Source organism: Dermacentor silvarum, chromosome 3 (genome assembly GCF_013339745.2).
Source record: "Dermacentor silvarum isolate Dsil-2018 chromosome 3, BIME_Dsil_1.4, whole genome shotgun sequence".
NCBI lineage: Eukaryota > Metazoa > Arthropoda > Arachnida > Ixodida > Ixodidae > Dermacentor > Dermacentor silvarum.
Genome location: NC_051156.1, coordinates 213,754,830 through 213,771,532, shown reverse-complemented (window position 1 = coordinate 213,771,532; position 16,703 = coordinate 213,754,830). Strand labels below are relative to the sequence as shown.

At 51.2% G+C, this 16,703-nt stretch overlaps 1 protein-coding gene and 1 long non-coding RNA gene across 3 annotated transcripts in view; one reads left to right on the top strand and one right to left on the bottom strand.

Moving 5' to 3' along the window:
• Positions 1-16,703, top strand: part of LOC125944147 (uncharacterized) — a 204,689-nt gene that overhangs the window by 3,087 nt on the left and 184,899 nt on the right. The window contains exon 2 of the long non-coding RNA XR_007466161.1: positions 6,049-6,242. This is a non-coding gene — a long non-coding RNA (uncharacterized LOC125944147). The remainder of the gene's footprint in view (positions 1-6,048; positions 6,243-16,703) is intronic.
• The window catches only part of LOC119446630 (uncharacterized), a 181,217-nt gene that overhangs the window by 70,870 nt on the left and 93,644 nt on the right, over positions 1-16,703 (bottom strand). Inside the window, exon 1 of one of the 2 annotated variants that reach the window (XM_037711115.2) lies at positions 12,401-13,346. The exons of the other annotated variant lie outside the window; for it this stretch is intronic. Within the exon in view, the coding sequence (XP_037567043.1) occupies positions 12,401-12,471 (71 nt within the window). The 5' untranslated portion in view covers positions 12,472-13,346. Of the gene's footprint in view, positions 1-12,400; positions 13,347-16,703 lie in introns of those variants that run through there. 2 annotated transcript variants of the gene reach the window in all.

The following is a 16,703-nucleotide window of genomic DNA, read 5'->3' as shown; positions in this document are numbered from 1 at the left end:
AAATAGTATAAAAAGCGAAACCAGGCTAGTGGGTGCGCTTTCAAAACGCACGCGTTTCGAAGGCGCATGTGTATAGATAGGCCACGTTGCATAACGTACGTTATGTCATTGACACCGAGCGTCGCGCAGAGTGGTGTTGCACAAAAACAAACAAAAAAAACAAAAAAAAACACAGTGTCTACCTTTCAAGGGTTGCGTGTCAGAAAATCAATGTATATTTTCTGACCACATTCTGTCCCAATAAAGACAAGTACGTTCGAAGAAACGAGATATTATCGGGCAGTACGCGACGTCAATGTCATCTAAACAAACAAAAAAAGGACGTTCTACGGATACCAGAAAATATGCAAATTGAACAATAAGTACCCATAAGAACGTTTATGAAGAAGGTCAAGACATATCAATGGGCCATCTTTAGAACACGTGAATTGATGCTATGGTCACTGCTCAACAGATTATGTAACAGCCTCTCATCTATGCGACCGCATTATTATTATTATTTTGCAAAAGGGCCGTTCCAAGGTTACTCGTTGCCAACACATTCACACACATGAGGCGGCGGCTTAGCGATTGTGTAGTAAAGAAGGATAAAAATGTGCGTGAATGTGTGTGAGGAGGTGTTGTGCATTGAGCGCACGTTAAAAAAAAAAACCCATATAGTCAAAATTAACCCGAAATCTATTTCCCTCCCTCGAATACACACCGCCTCTACTTTATCAAGCGTGCAGTGCCATCGGCTGGGAAGCCAGGTGCATTTCAGAACCCAGGCACATGCATTGGATACTTCTTGAAAGACCTGAAAAGCTAGGAACGTTCTGCAGGTCGCCAAGTTCTTAATGCAAAGGACCTGCTTCTACAAATATTCAGGTGCAGGTAGCGCAGTAATCAGCTCGTCAAGTCTATGCCAAATATATAAACATTGCGCATTCAGGTGAGTCAAAACCATTATATACTCTCCTATATTATATATATTTGACTATGTTAAATAGTCAAAACTATATTACTCTCCTCGTTTCGCGTTCGCCCGAGCATTTTACTCGGCACGCGCAAGAGTACACGCCTTGCAGCCACCTAAAAAAGCTAGCGCTCTGGAAAACAAACCTCGCGCACGGCACCCAGACGTAACGCGCCACAAACAACTTGAATGTAACTCGAAGCAGCACGAAGGGACGAGAACTCGAACAAGAAAACAACCACGACAGGACGAGCGCTGTTCATGTCTTGTTCGTATCCTCGTCCTTTATCGCGTTGCTCCAAGACGAACCAACTCGCCCGAATCAAGTTGTGGAAACAACTTTAACAGCGGCGATTACAATCGAACAGGTCCCACTTACAGACGGCAGTACGCTGTGTGCGGCAGCATCGTCGAGCCGAGAGAGAATGGATCGGAACTAAGAGCGAAGCCCCGTGTACCGCCAAGCTGGTCGGCGAGTGGGTAAAGAGCGTCGACACCGACAGTCGGAGACAAAAAGAAAACCGAGAAACAAACTAAAAAGGTCCCAGTGTAGACGCGACACGCCATAGCTCCAGCTGGACAGAATCCTCGATTAACTGCTGTGACGTATCGGAGCTCGAGCGGCGACTCAACTACAACGAGGTTAGCGACCGCGTCTGCATTGGAACATGCGAGTGTGCGTTCCGAGTTCGCACTCGGGGGTGTGCAGTAGGTCTGTGCGTCCTTGGAAAACAGCACCTGTGCTCTGCGACGCCGTCAACAGTCGGCGCGGGGCAGGCCAATTCAGAGCGTGGAGTTTGTTTCTTTGTTGCATCTTTCTTGTCACGTGGTTTTGTCCCTTGTCAAACTGAGCTGTTGGATATGTATTGCTCAGCGATGTCACGCTGCCTCGCCTATAAGAGCGGGGCTCGGATAATTTATTGGTTTTACGCCCAGTGTTGTTTAAACGCGGGATATCGGGATGCTTTATCATCGGCGGACCCCGGGCTATTTTTGAGCGCCTAGGTTTCTATTCCGTCAGTGCAAGGTTACTGCAAGTTAACCCCAGATTTAACGGAGTCGATGAGCGTTGAGAATTATTTCGTTAAGTCGGGAACTTCCTTAAATTGAAAACAGTAATAAACACTCACAGACGCGCGTAGTCTGAAATGTTTTGTTTCTCTCTCTCTCTCAAGCACGCACACCACTCACTCATTGACAGGCGCGCGCACTGTAAGCAAAGCCGCCAGGTCAACACACCCCTCTCTGAGACATAAGGGGGGGATGCATTCACGTGACAGCCAAGGACGGTATTCTAAATTCAGCCCAGGGCTAGAGGTCAAAGCCCGTAAACGACAGAGAACTGCTCGATATCTTTCCGTGGAACGTTAAATGGAGCTGCTTTTGCAGCCGATCGTGCAAATACGCGCCGTGACAGGATACGGATGTCAGGTCGAAAGAGACAAGCGTTTGTGGCTTTACCATTGAGTCAGCACGGTTCGAGAAATCCTCGAACCTGCCACTGCAGGTGCATTTGGCAGGTTACTGTTGATGAGTCATCCATAGCTCAAGTTGGTTAAGCGACTAAGCTACCTCTGAGCGGAATGAATCGCGCGCCGGTGCAACTCAGGCGACTGCGAATTTCCTGTGACTCTGTGGAATAACTGTCGTGACGAGAAATGAATCACATGGAACCGTCACTCCCAATGTAATAATTCGGCGACTCGGAACTTCCAAAAGACTGTGCTGCGCGTCCGGTGCGCAGAAGTTTGTGGCATCCGGTTTTGTTTCAGCCCTGCAGCGATGTTCCTATGTCTCGGTTCCCGCAATCGAGTCGCAAAGGTGCATTGAAAATACTAAACAGCAACAGCAGCAAAAGTATAGCGGCAAGAATCCGAATACATTACTAACGGCAAAGACGAACAATGTCCCACGCGATTCTTCGAATGCTCGAAACCCATGCCGGGCTACGAAATAATGAAAAACGCACAGCCTATATTCATGCTGAACAGAGATTTCATTAAACTCTGGTCACTTTCAGCGCAGTACGCATGCGTCGTCGCAACCTGTCACAAGCTACGTTGCGGTGCACGAGTTGCCTGTAGTCGCAATAGAGAGCTTCAGCAAAAGTGCACCCAAATGTCGTTATCGTCCCAAAGCCCCACGCACTGCTTACGTTCTTTTTCTACACCCGGCCGTTCGCGTCCCCTGACTATGGGCATGCCAAACCTAAAACTCAATAATGCTACAGATATCACAAAATATTTGCAAGAATAGTAGGTTTCATTGGTGTGTAAGCGGGTTTCGCCGACGCGAGGTCAAACTGTGGTAGATTACCATTTCAAACTTAAAACAGCGCGAATAAAGATTCCGACAAATAAATTAAGAAGTCAGAATTGCCGCTTCGGTCGCGACACGTTTTAGAACACTGACATCTCGAGCATTTTCTGTCCGCGTGAGCACGTGGCCAGTCACATCCAGTGCAAGTAGAAACAAGGCAAAATAAAGCTTAGTGTGAACGATGTTTATGAGCTTGCGTCCTAACAAAAATAACGCCAGAGCGAGCCTGCGAGTTGCGAAAAGTCAGATGTGCGTCCGTCAGCGTCGCACAGTTTCCGTTCGCGAGCTGCTCCGGACGTAAGCAATCCGCTTCGACAGCCCGACCGTGGACGCGGTGCGTTATTTTTTTTTTTTTTTTTTTGACACGCGAAAGAGATAAATATCGCTACGCCACTGAAGAGCGGTTAGACTACGCGCAAAGAGTACATGCAAGGGCTCTCAAAAAACGTTTCTTGCACAAAGAAATACTACCAAAATGCGAGAATATGGACTGAAATTAATGATGTAGCTCTCACATAATCGCTGCTGCGGTTCGAGAGCAAAATTTGAAACCGGAAGTTGGGGCTTCATTTATTTCAAAACTTCGCATGTCGGCGCAAGAAAAAAAAATGCAGATACAGCTTTTCGAGAATACCTTAGCACTACAAACTAAGGCGGTGATCCTCTTAGTGTCCCTTTAAGGTGAATGAAACATTGAACGAAACATTGTGGGATGCCGTCACCGCTATTGCCCCAAACCCGTTCACTTTTCTTGTGAACGATACACCCACAGTTAACAAAACCGTAGCTGAAGTTCGGTTGGCTTACACGCACCTCACGTTCACAAGGAGTATGCAAAGATACCAACTAACTCTGTCGCAGTTGTTCCCTGCAGCCAATGTGGAAGCTACGAGCGCCTCAACCAATCAGGTGGGCCAGCAAATCTAAGGATATTCGTTCCGCGGTTTGCTGCCCGCAAGAGCACCTGCGGGCCTGGCAGCCTTGGCTCTGCTGCGCGCAACTACTGAAACAATGTACACATTGCATCTCCAGTTGTGACAGCCGCTTCGAGACAAAGTGAAGCGAGCATTTAAACAATTCATGCGAGACAACTGGCGTAAAGCGTGCATGAAACGCGCCGGAAACTACGTACAACGAATCGAAACATGTGTTTCGAGAAAACGCGCACGGTCTTCGGAAATCGTTAAAAAAAATAATCAATTGCTGCATTTTGTCGGTGCTGCTCCATATGGCACGACGAGAAACAAGGCGGAAGCCCAATAAAACATTCAATGATCCCTGTCGTAAACTGAACCCTGACTAAGCTTTGTGCGCAGCAGTGCAGTAAGGGGCTATGAACCTTCTGGAAACCAACCCCATGTACTTGCTAAATGTAGTCTCATGAAGTCGGCTATCGGGCTGAAATATCAAACTACTTTGCCGTCCGCCGTTTCGGAATTTTGACAAAGCTAGCAATATCTAGAAACAGCTGATATCAAAAATTTCCAAGCATCAAAGGTCGACGTGACCGGGATCTATCAATCAATCTAACTCTCTCTCTCTCACACACACCCACACACTTTACGTAAGTGATTTGGCCGCGAGTTCATCAAAAAGGTAGACCACAATGTATTTCCAGTAATTGCTCTCAAAATACAACAGGCCCAATTTTATAGCGCAAGTACGTACGTACAGAAACCATAAAACGAAAAAAAAAATCCACACTGAAAAGAAAGCAAACAAAATACAAGGAACGCGACAAAATTACGAGCGTTCGTGCAATGCTTGCGCCCAAGTCAAGTAGCATGAGAAAAAAAAACATTACATCTGTGTTTCGTTGCTGTAAGTGTGCTATTTAATCTCACGACAGTCTGCACTTCCCCGCCGCAATTTGTTGTCACTTAAATGTCGGCAACATTTCCTGTATACCAATAAACACGCACTTATTGAACCGCCCACAGTTTCGCATGGTGTGTCTTTTGCGCAGCCGCTTCGCAAAGTTTTGCCAATGGCCCTTTTACGGAAGACAAGCGACAAATGAAGAAGACCCGCGTTTGCGCGTCGCGTAAAGATGTAACGAAACGCTTGATGTAAGAGAAAAACACACGTGGCATTCGTCTTTAATCGCCGAACGACGACTCAAGCTTTGCCCGTAAGCTGGCTTTCCCGCCTAATAGCGAAGCGCTCTGTGCGGCCCAACCTGCAACGCGCGGGGGAGGGAGCGATCGTCCGCAGCACGACCACATTCCTGAGATTACCGAGAGAGAGAGAGAGGGGAGCCGGTAACAGGAATTCGCAACCAACGCAGCCATAAATAAAGCGCGTCCCGCTTTCGCGAAATAAAAATAAATAAAGACAAACTACGACGGCTACGAAGAAGGAGCAGACAGGTTGCCAGACGCGTTACCCCAGCGCGCAAGACGCGCCGCGACAGGACAGGATTACGCGAAAAAAATTATTTCCCCAACTGGGTTAGTAGTTAAGTCGGCATTGAGTTAAGCCCGTAAGAGAAGAAGAAGCGGTGGAGGGAGAGAAGCGCAGAAGATAGTCATCCGTGCGTGCGTGGCGGTGCTTCTTCAAAGACGCGAGTCGCGGCGTCTCTCCTGTGTTGATCTTTGTTTTCTTGACATTTTCGTCGTAAGCCGCAGACCGAGGAGGAGGGTTGCCCCGTCTAGACATCCTCAGGCCAAGCGCGATCGCCTCGGGAGTCGCTTATGGTCCCTTCGTCATCAGCGTGATGACCCGGCGTAGCCTCCTCGAATCCGCCCCTTCACTTCATCTTTTCTTTCCTACAGCTCCTCGAGAGGAACGGCACATCGCCTGCGGCGAGCGTGCCACTGGGTCGTCCTTGGCACTACTGCCTCAGTTGCTCAGCGTAGCGCGACCTTGACACTGAGCCGGCCAGACGGGAGAGGGCGAATCAGAGGGGGCAGGAGAGGAGCAGCAGCAGCAGCACGCAAGACGTCGACGCCCGCCAAGGTCAGGTTAGGTAAGGTTTCCTCCTCGTCCCATTACTGGCTCCTGCGGACCGCCGTTCCTTCTTTCTGAGCGAGCATCAAAGCGACGCCGTCACGTGCGCGAGGACTTCCCGCTATGTACACAGAGAGAGAGAGAGAGAGAGAAGTGATGTGGAGAGGTGTGCGTGAAAAGGACCGCAACCCGTTGCAACAGCAGCGCGCGCGCGATTACGCAGCAGTACGGGATGCGGAGCGTTGGGAAGAACCCCGTCCTGACGTAATACGATACACAAACAGCACTGCATATAAGCTCTGGGAGGAGGCACGCGCGCGCAATAAGCTGACGCAAGACGTCACCGCGAGCAGTTTCTGGGAAACGGTGATCGGTTGTGCACGCAACTTGCGTCGCGCCGCGACCACACCTGCACGCCGCTGTGGGGCGAAGATTAATACGCTGTTTCCTGCAGGGGAGGCTTCCGTATATTCCGTGCAGGAGAGGAACGCGCGCGCTGTGCTCGGAAAGCATCGCTGTCTACAGAAGTCGCGGATGAGTCTACATGACTTCATTTTTTTTATTACTCATTGTTCATTTTTTAAAGGCTGCGCCTGCACCACGTTTTCTTGAGCGTCATATTAACTTTCATGTCAGCGGTGGTGCTATTGTAAAATTCAGGCTTTTTTGCCCCCCCCCCCCCCCCTTTTTTTTTCTGTAAGATGTGTGCGCGGTTCTTTTCTGCTTGCGGCGAAAATCTGTACATCCACTTGTGTTGGTTATTTTATTTTTATCAACTTATTTCTGAAACTATTTCTCCACTGACTGACTGAGTTTAATATGCTGTTCGAAATTTATTTTGCATGAATCTTGCGATAACACTCTCGGGACGTTCTCTACACTTTAAGTTCCATTTATGAACCGCATGTGAGAATTATTATAAAGGTCATCGCTCCCATCTTTTACCGAGGCAAATAATGACGAATACGATATCTCCGTAGCAGTGACGCCTAGGGCGTCGGAGCATCCCAGTCTGACAAAACAAATATACAGAGACTGCTTGCCACCGACTCCAAGACTGGGCAGAAAAGCTCCGTTCCTTTAGCTGTTTATCTATGCACCGGTTATACCTATAGTGGCGCTAAATCTTATCAGTTTTCTGAGAATCCTCGGCGAGCGGAAAGCTACCCGAGCTTCTCCACAAAATAGTCGACAGAAATCGCCTGTTCGGTTGTGTGCAGTCCTCCTTTGTTTGTTCACCTAGCTCGTGCGGGCTGCATGCGACGACTGACTGGTAAACACGTCCATTGCAAGGCGCAGGATGCTTACTCCAGACAAGGAGTAAGCGAAGGTCGACTCGTGTTTCAAGTGGTCATGATGATGTGGATTAATAGCGACGCCGTAGTGGAGAACCCCGCGCGAATAAGCTTTGTCTATCTAGAATTCCTCACCGTGCATATACAAAAGCATACAAGCGGTTTATGCATTCCACCCCCACAACAATGAGCAGGCAGCAGTCGAACCCGTCAGCTCCTGCAGAGCAGCATGCAGGACATCACAGGTAGCCAGAACATTACAGGAAACTGCTAGTTTCGGTTAGCAAAACGTAATCCAAATAAAATGACAAAAGCGAAGTAACGTACTGTTCAGTTCAAAATAGAGAGGGTATCAATGACACGCATAAAAAAAAAAAAGAAGTCGAAGTTTCGCCCGAGAGGCGAAGCATCCATAGCGATAGCAAATTAGTAGAGAGTTAGATATACGGAGTAAGGATAGTTTCATCGGCTGCATAAACTTGGACACATTCGCTTACTAACTGAATTAACAATACTCAGCAACGTGGACGCACAATGTGACATGAACAGAGACGGTCAACTGTTTCCACCAGCCTCGGCTCGTTCTCTGCCCACGTGGTGTTCTGGAACCTTATAGTTGCGTCAGTCATGGCGCAACGTTAAGGCACACTGGTAACAACATAGAAAAAAACTAGCGAGCGGGCTCTCGTGTGCTGCATGCTCGCCCCACGTGCCGACACAACGAGGTGACGACGACGAAGGATGTGCCACCCGTACGCACCAGTCGCCGTCGACAGCCAAGCAAGCGCGCTGGCGGCGTAGCGTCGGTGGCCGGTATCGGTCATGCCGAACGAGGTTATCGTGGCTCGGGGATAGGCCGCTTCCTTGTTTCGTTGCTGCAGTGCAGTGACCCGACCTCGCAGCCTTCGAACCTGCCTCTCCGCCCCGCCTCTCCCCCCGCTCCTTTCACCCTCTCTCCCGTTCTGCTCGCCGCCTCTGTCAGCGGCAGCACCACTTATCTGCGGCCTCCGACGACGGCGCCGCCTTGCCAATGAGCATGCACATCGCGCAGCCGACGTTTGCTGCCGCTGCCTTGTCTCTGCTTCCCGTGTATGCACACAAACCGCTTGACGCCGAGCGGCCTAACCTCAACCACCCCCTCCCACCCTCCCTCCTCTTTCCAAACCGTCTCCGTTCCTTCCGGAGGCACTCCACGCAGCACCCGGCGTCCCCTTGCATAACAATGAACTCATCGCGCCCGCGCCCCGATGCATCCTACCCTTTACCAGATACAGGCGGACACCGTTATCTGTTCATCCGCTGGTTATCTGCGCTAAGCGCCGGGCCCGACGCTGACACGATGACCTACAGACAGAACCCCCGCAAAAGGGGCGGCGCTGCGCAAAAAGTAAAACATGAACGCATTAGAACAAAATTTGAAGCGCTTTTATATGGGCGTCATCTTTTACCAGAGACTGCAGGAACTGGCCAGAAACAACGGCCGAGATAGGCGGTCAGCCATTTCCTCTGGCATATATGCGTGCCGCAAGAGTTCACTTGTCGTGCCCTTGTGGTCACCTTCTCAGTCCTCCAACCCGCAGTCACTGCGCGGGCCACGGCGACAGTCGGTGACTATAGGGTCCAAATTAAGTATGCCCTCGCTCTAAACGCGGGAGCTTACAAACATTAAAAATGATGGCCTACAATACCGCGGTCAGCTAGCAGTGGTGCCCTGAGTCCCAGTTAGGTGGTATACTCGGGAAGATTTGGAGCCGCGCGCATGGTTTCAGCCGTCGGTTTAGGTTGGGAAGCGGTCAGTAGTAAGCGTCGCGGCAGTGACTCAGTAAGCGGCCGCTCAATAAGTCGTCGAGTGACAGCTGCAGAAAAAAAAAAAAAAGGTTTCGTCCGATTGCTGTCTCTCCCATCACACTCGACAACTTATGTGCGTCCCAGTTTACTGCCGCGAGCTAAATCTCAGCGAAATTGTTGCCTTTCGTATATCTGAAACCCGAGCAACGTTCCGTTAGAACCGGGAATCGTAACTAATATATATATATATATATATATATCATGCATGCTCACCGTCGACACGGTGAGCATGCATGACGTTGTACAATAAGAAAATAAACACGTGTTATGCGCCTCATTAGTTGCGTAGCATTTACTTAACCGCTTCACAACGCATCGAGCAACAGGCACGTTTGATCTGCATCATCACAGTTCAAGCCTCCACGCAGGTCACGAGGCGTAGCAACGACACAATATATAGCTACTAAATATGTCAAAAAGATACTTATACGTCAACGTCTTCGCGCCACAACAACGTTAGCGCAGGTATAACCGGTCGTTGCGGAGAAAGCAATCGAGTGACAAACGGAGGGAGAATACCTTCTATAGCTGGTTTGTTAAACGGAACAATTTATAACCTGGTGTGTTCCACGCATGGAAAGTGAATTTGAGGCGAGCTGCATCCAGCACGCGCAGGAAACGTCGTCCGCATTAAGAACTAAATTCTGGGGGTTTTACGTGCCACCGCCACGATCTGGTTGTAGAGCGGGGGGGGACCCCGTATTATTTTCGATCCGCTGTTTTTTTTTTTTTTTTCCTTTTTTTTAACGTACTCCTAGCGTGTTTGCCTTTTGACCCCCATCGAAATACGGACGGGATCGAACCCAGGACATCGAGCTCAGCAATGCAACGCCGGATCCACTTGTGTACCGCGGCGAATGTCGTCCGTATTAAAAAATACTACCGGATAAAGAGCTATATCCGCGTGGGCTCTTTCTGTCTGGGGCGTTCGCCAAGCCCACTGACGAATTTCGCGACTTCACTACACTATTGCCCCTTTCCAAATAAGTGCAGCATTTTTTTTTAAACCCACTATTTCTCCAAATTTCGTTTGTAAAGTATATACTACGGCATTGCATGCGAATATGCGGAAGGTACAAAGGCGGGACAATTTAAAGAAATAAAATTTTAAAAAAGGCAATATGCCTTTTTATTTCTCGTAATTCGCAAGTGGGCTTCTCCGCACTTCATTTCTGCCCAACAAATTATGGATTCCGTTGTCCGACTGAGTGCAAATTGTGTCTTCTCCACAGTGCGTCACCATCGCCACAAGAGCCACGTGAACATATTCTACTTCAAGAGACACAGCTGCGTCCACGCGGAACGGATGAAATAACTTTAAGAACACGCACATTCAACGCAACGCTGTAATCTAAAAGGTTGTTTGAGTTATCGAGGTATAGCAGCAGCAGCGGATAACACGCCAGGTTAGTCCAAATATAACAAAACAAATCGTTCAATATCAAAGTCGACATAACGCGTACAGGTTGTATGTCGTGACGCACTGTTTTATTACGCAGGCACAGGTGAACTCAGAAACCACATTGCGGGAAAATCTGGCTTAACAATTGCGAGAAGGGCCTAATGGACTGGCAGTAGGTAAAAGAAGGAGAACATCAACATCAGACACGACGAATCAACTCCTTCGGCGCAATCGGTGCTTTATATATACTCGTTAATGACAACGATAGCAACCACGTACCTCGCATTGAAGTTCAACGCACACGCAGGCATGAGCAATACTGAGTTCTCTCCTCCTGTAATTTATCAGCTGGACATGGTAACGCCCAATGCGCTAAATCACACGATTACGAGGAACAACTGCGATAGTATATGTGCAGAAAGGTGTGGAACCTGGATGCAGCTAAAGCACAGATATGCAGTATTGTGTCCCAAAGAGACGGGGGAGAGGATGGTGCAGAGGATCAGAAGATACTTCGCAAGCACATTACTATAAGCGAGGTAACACCGGACATGTCACCTGAAAGTATCGCCAGATATTCAAGCCAGTTTGAAACAACAGCGTGACGACGGTTTTCCAGCATAATATACGGTAACCTGGGACGAACTGCGCCTGGACATCAACGAGCAGCGCTTGAAATCACATAGCGTCAAAGAAAAAGCAAGAACATTTCACTTAATTTACGGAATAGAATTCGGTACACAAGTGTGCCGAGTAGATATATGCGCGAAACGGGGATGAGTACAGCTTGCTGCCCTATACGTTACCTCTCCGTTTGATTACATAGCAAACGGTAACTTAGGATTGGTACTGAAGCTGCGCATTTCTGTTGAGAATGAACGGTTTACGCGAGCAACATTTAATGGCCATTTTTCGCAATAGCAAGCTAGTATTGTAAAGGTCATTCCCTCGCGCTTATGTTACCGGAGAGGTAGCCATTATGTAAACACTTCGTTAGTGAAGAAAAATGGAGGTAAACAACGTAAATGTAACTCATTTTGCCTAATTTCTAAACATTTCCATCGCAGCTGGCCCGAATTTACGAGAACCATGAATCAATTTTTCCCTCCAGACTTCAAGTTTCTTAGATAATACCACCTCCACCACAAAGACAGTCCATCACCTGGCTGTTGTCGCTTAGCAAGAACAATCAGGTGTATCGGTTGTTCGTCGCCATATAATAAACAGCGATGACCTAAAAGATGACGATCGCTTATTACAAAATAAAAGCATAACCTGTGACGCCAAGCCTGCTTACTTTACCACTAAACCCTAGCTACATTATAACATAAAGAAAAGGTCTTGCGCAGTCACTCTTCCCTGTTTATCTCACAAGTTTTTTTCTTAATCTCATAAATTGCTAGTTTAACGAGCCCCCTGTGACCCTACGTTATCCTCACCTAATCTAGTATTCACGCGAATCACCCTTGAAGACCACTGACGTGCTCTGGGAGCGGTCGCAAAATGACGTCACGTCGCCCAGCGAGAAGTGATCAACACTGCCGACTTTCACAAGCAACCAGCATGTCCGGACGAGACGAGCGGAGGCGTCTTCGAGATTCCCAGGTTTACACCGCGGCCCCGAGAGCTCACCTGATTTCGTGGTCCGCCCAACGGGGCTCGAAGAGCTGCACAATCTCGAGGCCGTAGCTCAGAGGCAGCATTCCCGCGCGAAGACTCCCACTCTAGGCGGCAGGCACGCGACCACGCGTCGCGACACCAGCGGTCACCGGCGGCAGCAGCACAATACTCATGGAAGTCGCAGAGACGTCGTTCGAAGAAGCCAGAGGCCCGCCGAAGAAGGACGCCTTTCGACGGCGCGTAAAAAGCGTGCGTAGCAGGCGGGGGGGCACGCGCCCGCGTCAAACGAAGGCAAGTCCACAATCCAATCCGGAACCGGGAAGGCCTTTCGCGAGGTGTCTTCGCCGAGGCCCTCTTATCTCCTCTTCCTCATTCTCGTCAGCTGTCTGTCACTCGCTGCCGCGCGCGCGCGGTCGCGGCGGAATTGGAAGATAGCGGCGGCGGGGCGACAGCACAAAAGGAAGGCGGAAAGAAACGGGGCCGGCAGCGGCGGCACTCCTGCGGCGACGCGCCGCCTGCAAGAACAACCCGTGGCAAGGCGGCGGAGTTCTTTCTTCCCTCGCCCGAAGATTGCGTCGCGAACGTTGCCCGTGCGACACTGTCGCGTGCCGAACCAACCGAGGTCTCCTGAAGTCGGGTGGGGGGTTCGAACCAGCCTGTCGCGCAAGGCGATGACGCCGGGTGCCTCGTATACCAGGCAGGACGCGGTCAACCGGCGCCAAGGAGAGAAGAAGAGAGACACCCCGGTAGCGATAGGAAGAACTCGTTGGGCCGATCCTCCGCGGCGGTGGCCCAGGAGAGCAGGTCGTCCGTCAAGGTTGTCCTTCTCTTGGCCAGCGGTCGTGAGAGCGGAGCACGCCGCCCCCGGGCGTCACAGCGGCAGCAGAGAGGAGCGTCCTTCTGCGGCGGCAGCGTGTACGGCGTGTGGCCAGCTGAGCGGCGGCGGCGCGGGACCAAAGGGGCGTCGGAGGGGACGCAGTGAGCGAGGAGCGCAGGGCAGCGCGTGAGCGTGCGCGCGTCCGAGGTAGTAGGGGGGGGGGGATGCCTAGCCCCCGCAGTGGCTGCAGCTTGCACTGGGGAGCGTCGTTCCACGAGGAGGGGGTGGGGATGATGCCGAACAAGAAGAGAGGGGGGGCCCGGAGAGTCGGTCTGTGTGCCGCGGCGGGCGACGCGGAAGGACCGAGGGGGGGAGGAACGGACGGGCGAGGGAAGGTGGCAGCGGTGGTAGTGGCGGTCAGGCCAGGGCCGCTGGCGGGGGTCAACGCCTGATACAGCAACCCATTTCTGGGTCCTGCCGCTCTTCTTCCTCCCGCACGCTGCTGTAGCGAGCGAGCGATGCGTGCGTGCTCTGGCGGACGTTCGTCAACGCTTATTCCTTCTGCTGCTGCTTCTCGCGCCCACCTTCTCGGAAGAAGGCATCGCGCCGCACAATGCTTGCGAGCTGCCCCCGAACGGATGACGAGCGCGGAGCAGCAGCGCACCTGCGACGATGAGAGCTGTGCACACCTGCTCGTTGCTGCCGCTTCCAGTGGCGATTGAGATAGTCGGCGCGAAGATATTGGAAAAAGCAAACGCGCGCACGTCTCTGCCGAGTGCAAGGCGTAGGTAGTTTATACACAGTACGCCAGTAAATACACACACACACACACAGTGGAAAAGACTAGCCGGCGCCGGCTCGCCGCGTTGCTCGGAGGAGGAAGATGGTTCCGGAAGGATGCGCGCTCCGGGTTTCGGCGCGCGGGGACGCATGAAGAAACAGTTTCGATTGCGAACTTTTCGAGAAAACGGTGGGAGTTTTCAATACGGGAGAAGGGGCGGCACCGCTATTGCACGTTCAGGCGACGCGATAGTGTCGCAGCAAATTGCGCCGTGATCGCGCACTCTTCCGAGTGCGTTCGTACGAACACACTCTTTTAGTATTTGAGCGCACTTTCATTTATGTGATCGCGAACTCGTTGAGGGCGTCCGCAGAAGTTTGCAACTATCCATTCAAAGAAAACGGAAGAGAAATCAACCATTAAAGTCGCATGCAAGTACCGTTGACGGGCTGTATAGTCCCGATAGAGCTTCCCCGTTGCTTTACCTGGCAATGTAACGAAGCGTCCAGAACAGGAAGAACAGGTCGGCACACCAGGCTCAAGTCGAGGTTAAGCAGCATGGACGAAGACGTACAACATCGCGATGCTTCAATGCACTTCCAAGTTAGACACTGCCGCTCTTGCGCTTTCTACTTCCTGACTACTTTGTATTATTTCAGTCCCCTTACCCAGTCCCTGACGTTAAATAGCACGTGTTTAAAGCCAACGTGACTACGTAAAACAGCAAAAAAACAAAACAAAACAAGAACAAAAGCAATACTGCGCATGTCAACGGCTTTGACAATCGGTTGCGGTGTTCTGCGGTTATGCGATGCCAGCGCGTGCGGAGAGCGCCTATAACGTGCGAGCATAAACAAATGACTGTACAATTTACATAAAAAATAAAAGACCGTTTCGTGATTGAGAGCATGCCAGTTTTATTTACATGTAAGCGCTATTCCAAGAGTAGAATGGCGAGTGAGGATAGCTCCGGTACATCGTGATTTCACGTCAACATATAGTAAACAGAACGTGGATGTTGCCAACTGGACTTCACGATTATTCTTCGTCGACTGATCGTTTGACGCGTGTGCTAGTTTACTGTTGGTGACAATGCATCTCGGCCCTAAGTGGACCCCTAACCGCACCAACGGCAACATTCGCCGTGAAAATTGCCTACGCATGTGCCCATCAAAGCACCGTGCTTCGTAACTGACAGCTTCCAGGCGTCAAGCTTCGCACACCTCCTCTAAAACAGGTAATTTTTGGCTTCCCACGGAAGGCCGTTTCGAATTTTTGTGTGTCTACCTATAGGCCAGTCGCAAAGAGTGCTACATGCGTACACGTCGACCGATCAGAGATACTGCGACAGCCAGTGACTCCTACCGCGGCTACGTCACCCGAGCACTGTTTCTCACGTCACTCGAGGCCGGAACGCCTTCGGCGAAGATGAAGAGCGCACAATCCAATGATTGCAGGCCCACGTTAGTGAACCCCGGAAGGTATTCTTCTCCGTAGCCGCCCAGTGTAGCGGCAGTGCCCTTGGGGAACGTTAAGACAACGGGACACATCATCATTACTGCTATACGCGCCCATATGTAGACATATATAAATGTACCCCCTCCCCCACATCTCGCTTCTCCCGCGGCACAACCTTCAGGTGGGCTTCGCCCGAGGCCCAGCCCCGTCATCATCAGACTTTCCACTGCTGCTGCTGTCTTTGGTGGCGCCGAACACCCCGCCGCAAGAAGTAGGAGCAGACGGATCTCCGGGTGGAGCTCTTCTCACGCGCCTCTGACGCGGCGAGGAAGCGCGTTCCGATGACCTCAGCGACGGCAGCAGAGGCGTGCCTTCATCTTTTTCTTCTTCTTCTCCTCTTCTTCACCTGGGCACGCGGTGGATGAGTGTGTGTGTGTGTGCGCGCGCGCGTTCGTGAGAGGGGGGGTTGCCCATTAGGCAAAGGGACTCCTCCGTTGTACACGCGCCAGCGCAGCCAGCGAGCGGATCGAAGCGACCTGACCGGCGCCGGCACGCCAACAGCGCGCGCGCGGTGGTACGTGCAAAAAGCGGCGGTCGTCGACCTCCCGTCCGGGATGCGGCGGCGGCAGGAGCAGCTCTCCGCGCCGCTAGGCCGTTACCGCCGTTGCTCCAATGACACAATGAGCGGCGGTGGGGCCGAACGATGGGCTCCCTCCCTCCTCCTCTCCGTGCGCTTCTTCGTCCTCTTCATCTTGCTGCTGCTGCCGCTTCCTCGCTGCCGCTTCCCCGCCGAGCGGGAACGCGCGCGGCCACGAACCGCACCCACTCCTCCACCGCACAACTGCGTTCACCCTTATCCCGTCCGCGACCAACGGCGCTCACGATTATACAGCTGAACGCCACGGCCCGCTCTTGATCACGGTGATACACCTTATTGAATAAAATATAAGATAAGAGTGGCAAATGTGGCGAGATATGCATCCTGCTTGCGGAGGAGGCCGCGAGTGAAGGGCCAAGGTGTTAATACAGCGAGAACCGAAGCGTACATAGGCTTGTCGGAGCGACGTGAAACGTGGCTTCAAAACGTGTCTTACGGACTAACGATCGGCGTTAGTTTTGGGCGACACGGAATTATTTTAGCACACACCGATTTCGCAGCGCACGAGCGATATCGCATTGCGTTTCATCGGAATGCGCCCGCCGGTAATCGAAAGCCACTGTGTATGTGAAACCGGTGACGGAGACTGTCGGGAAGAAGT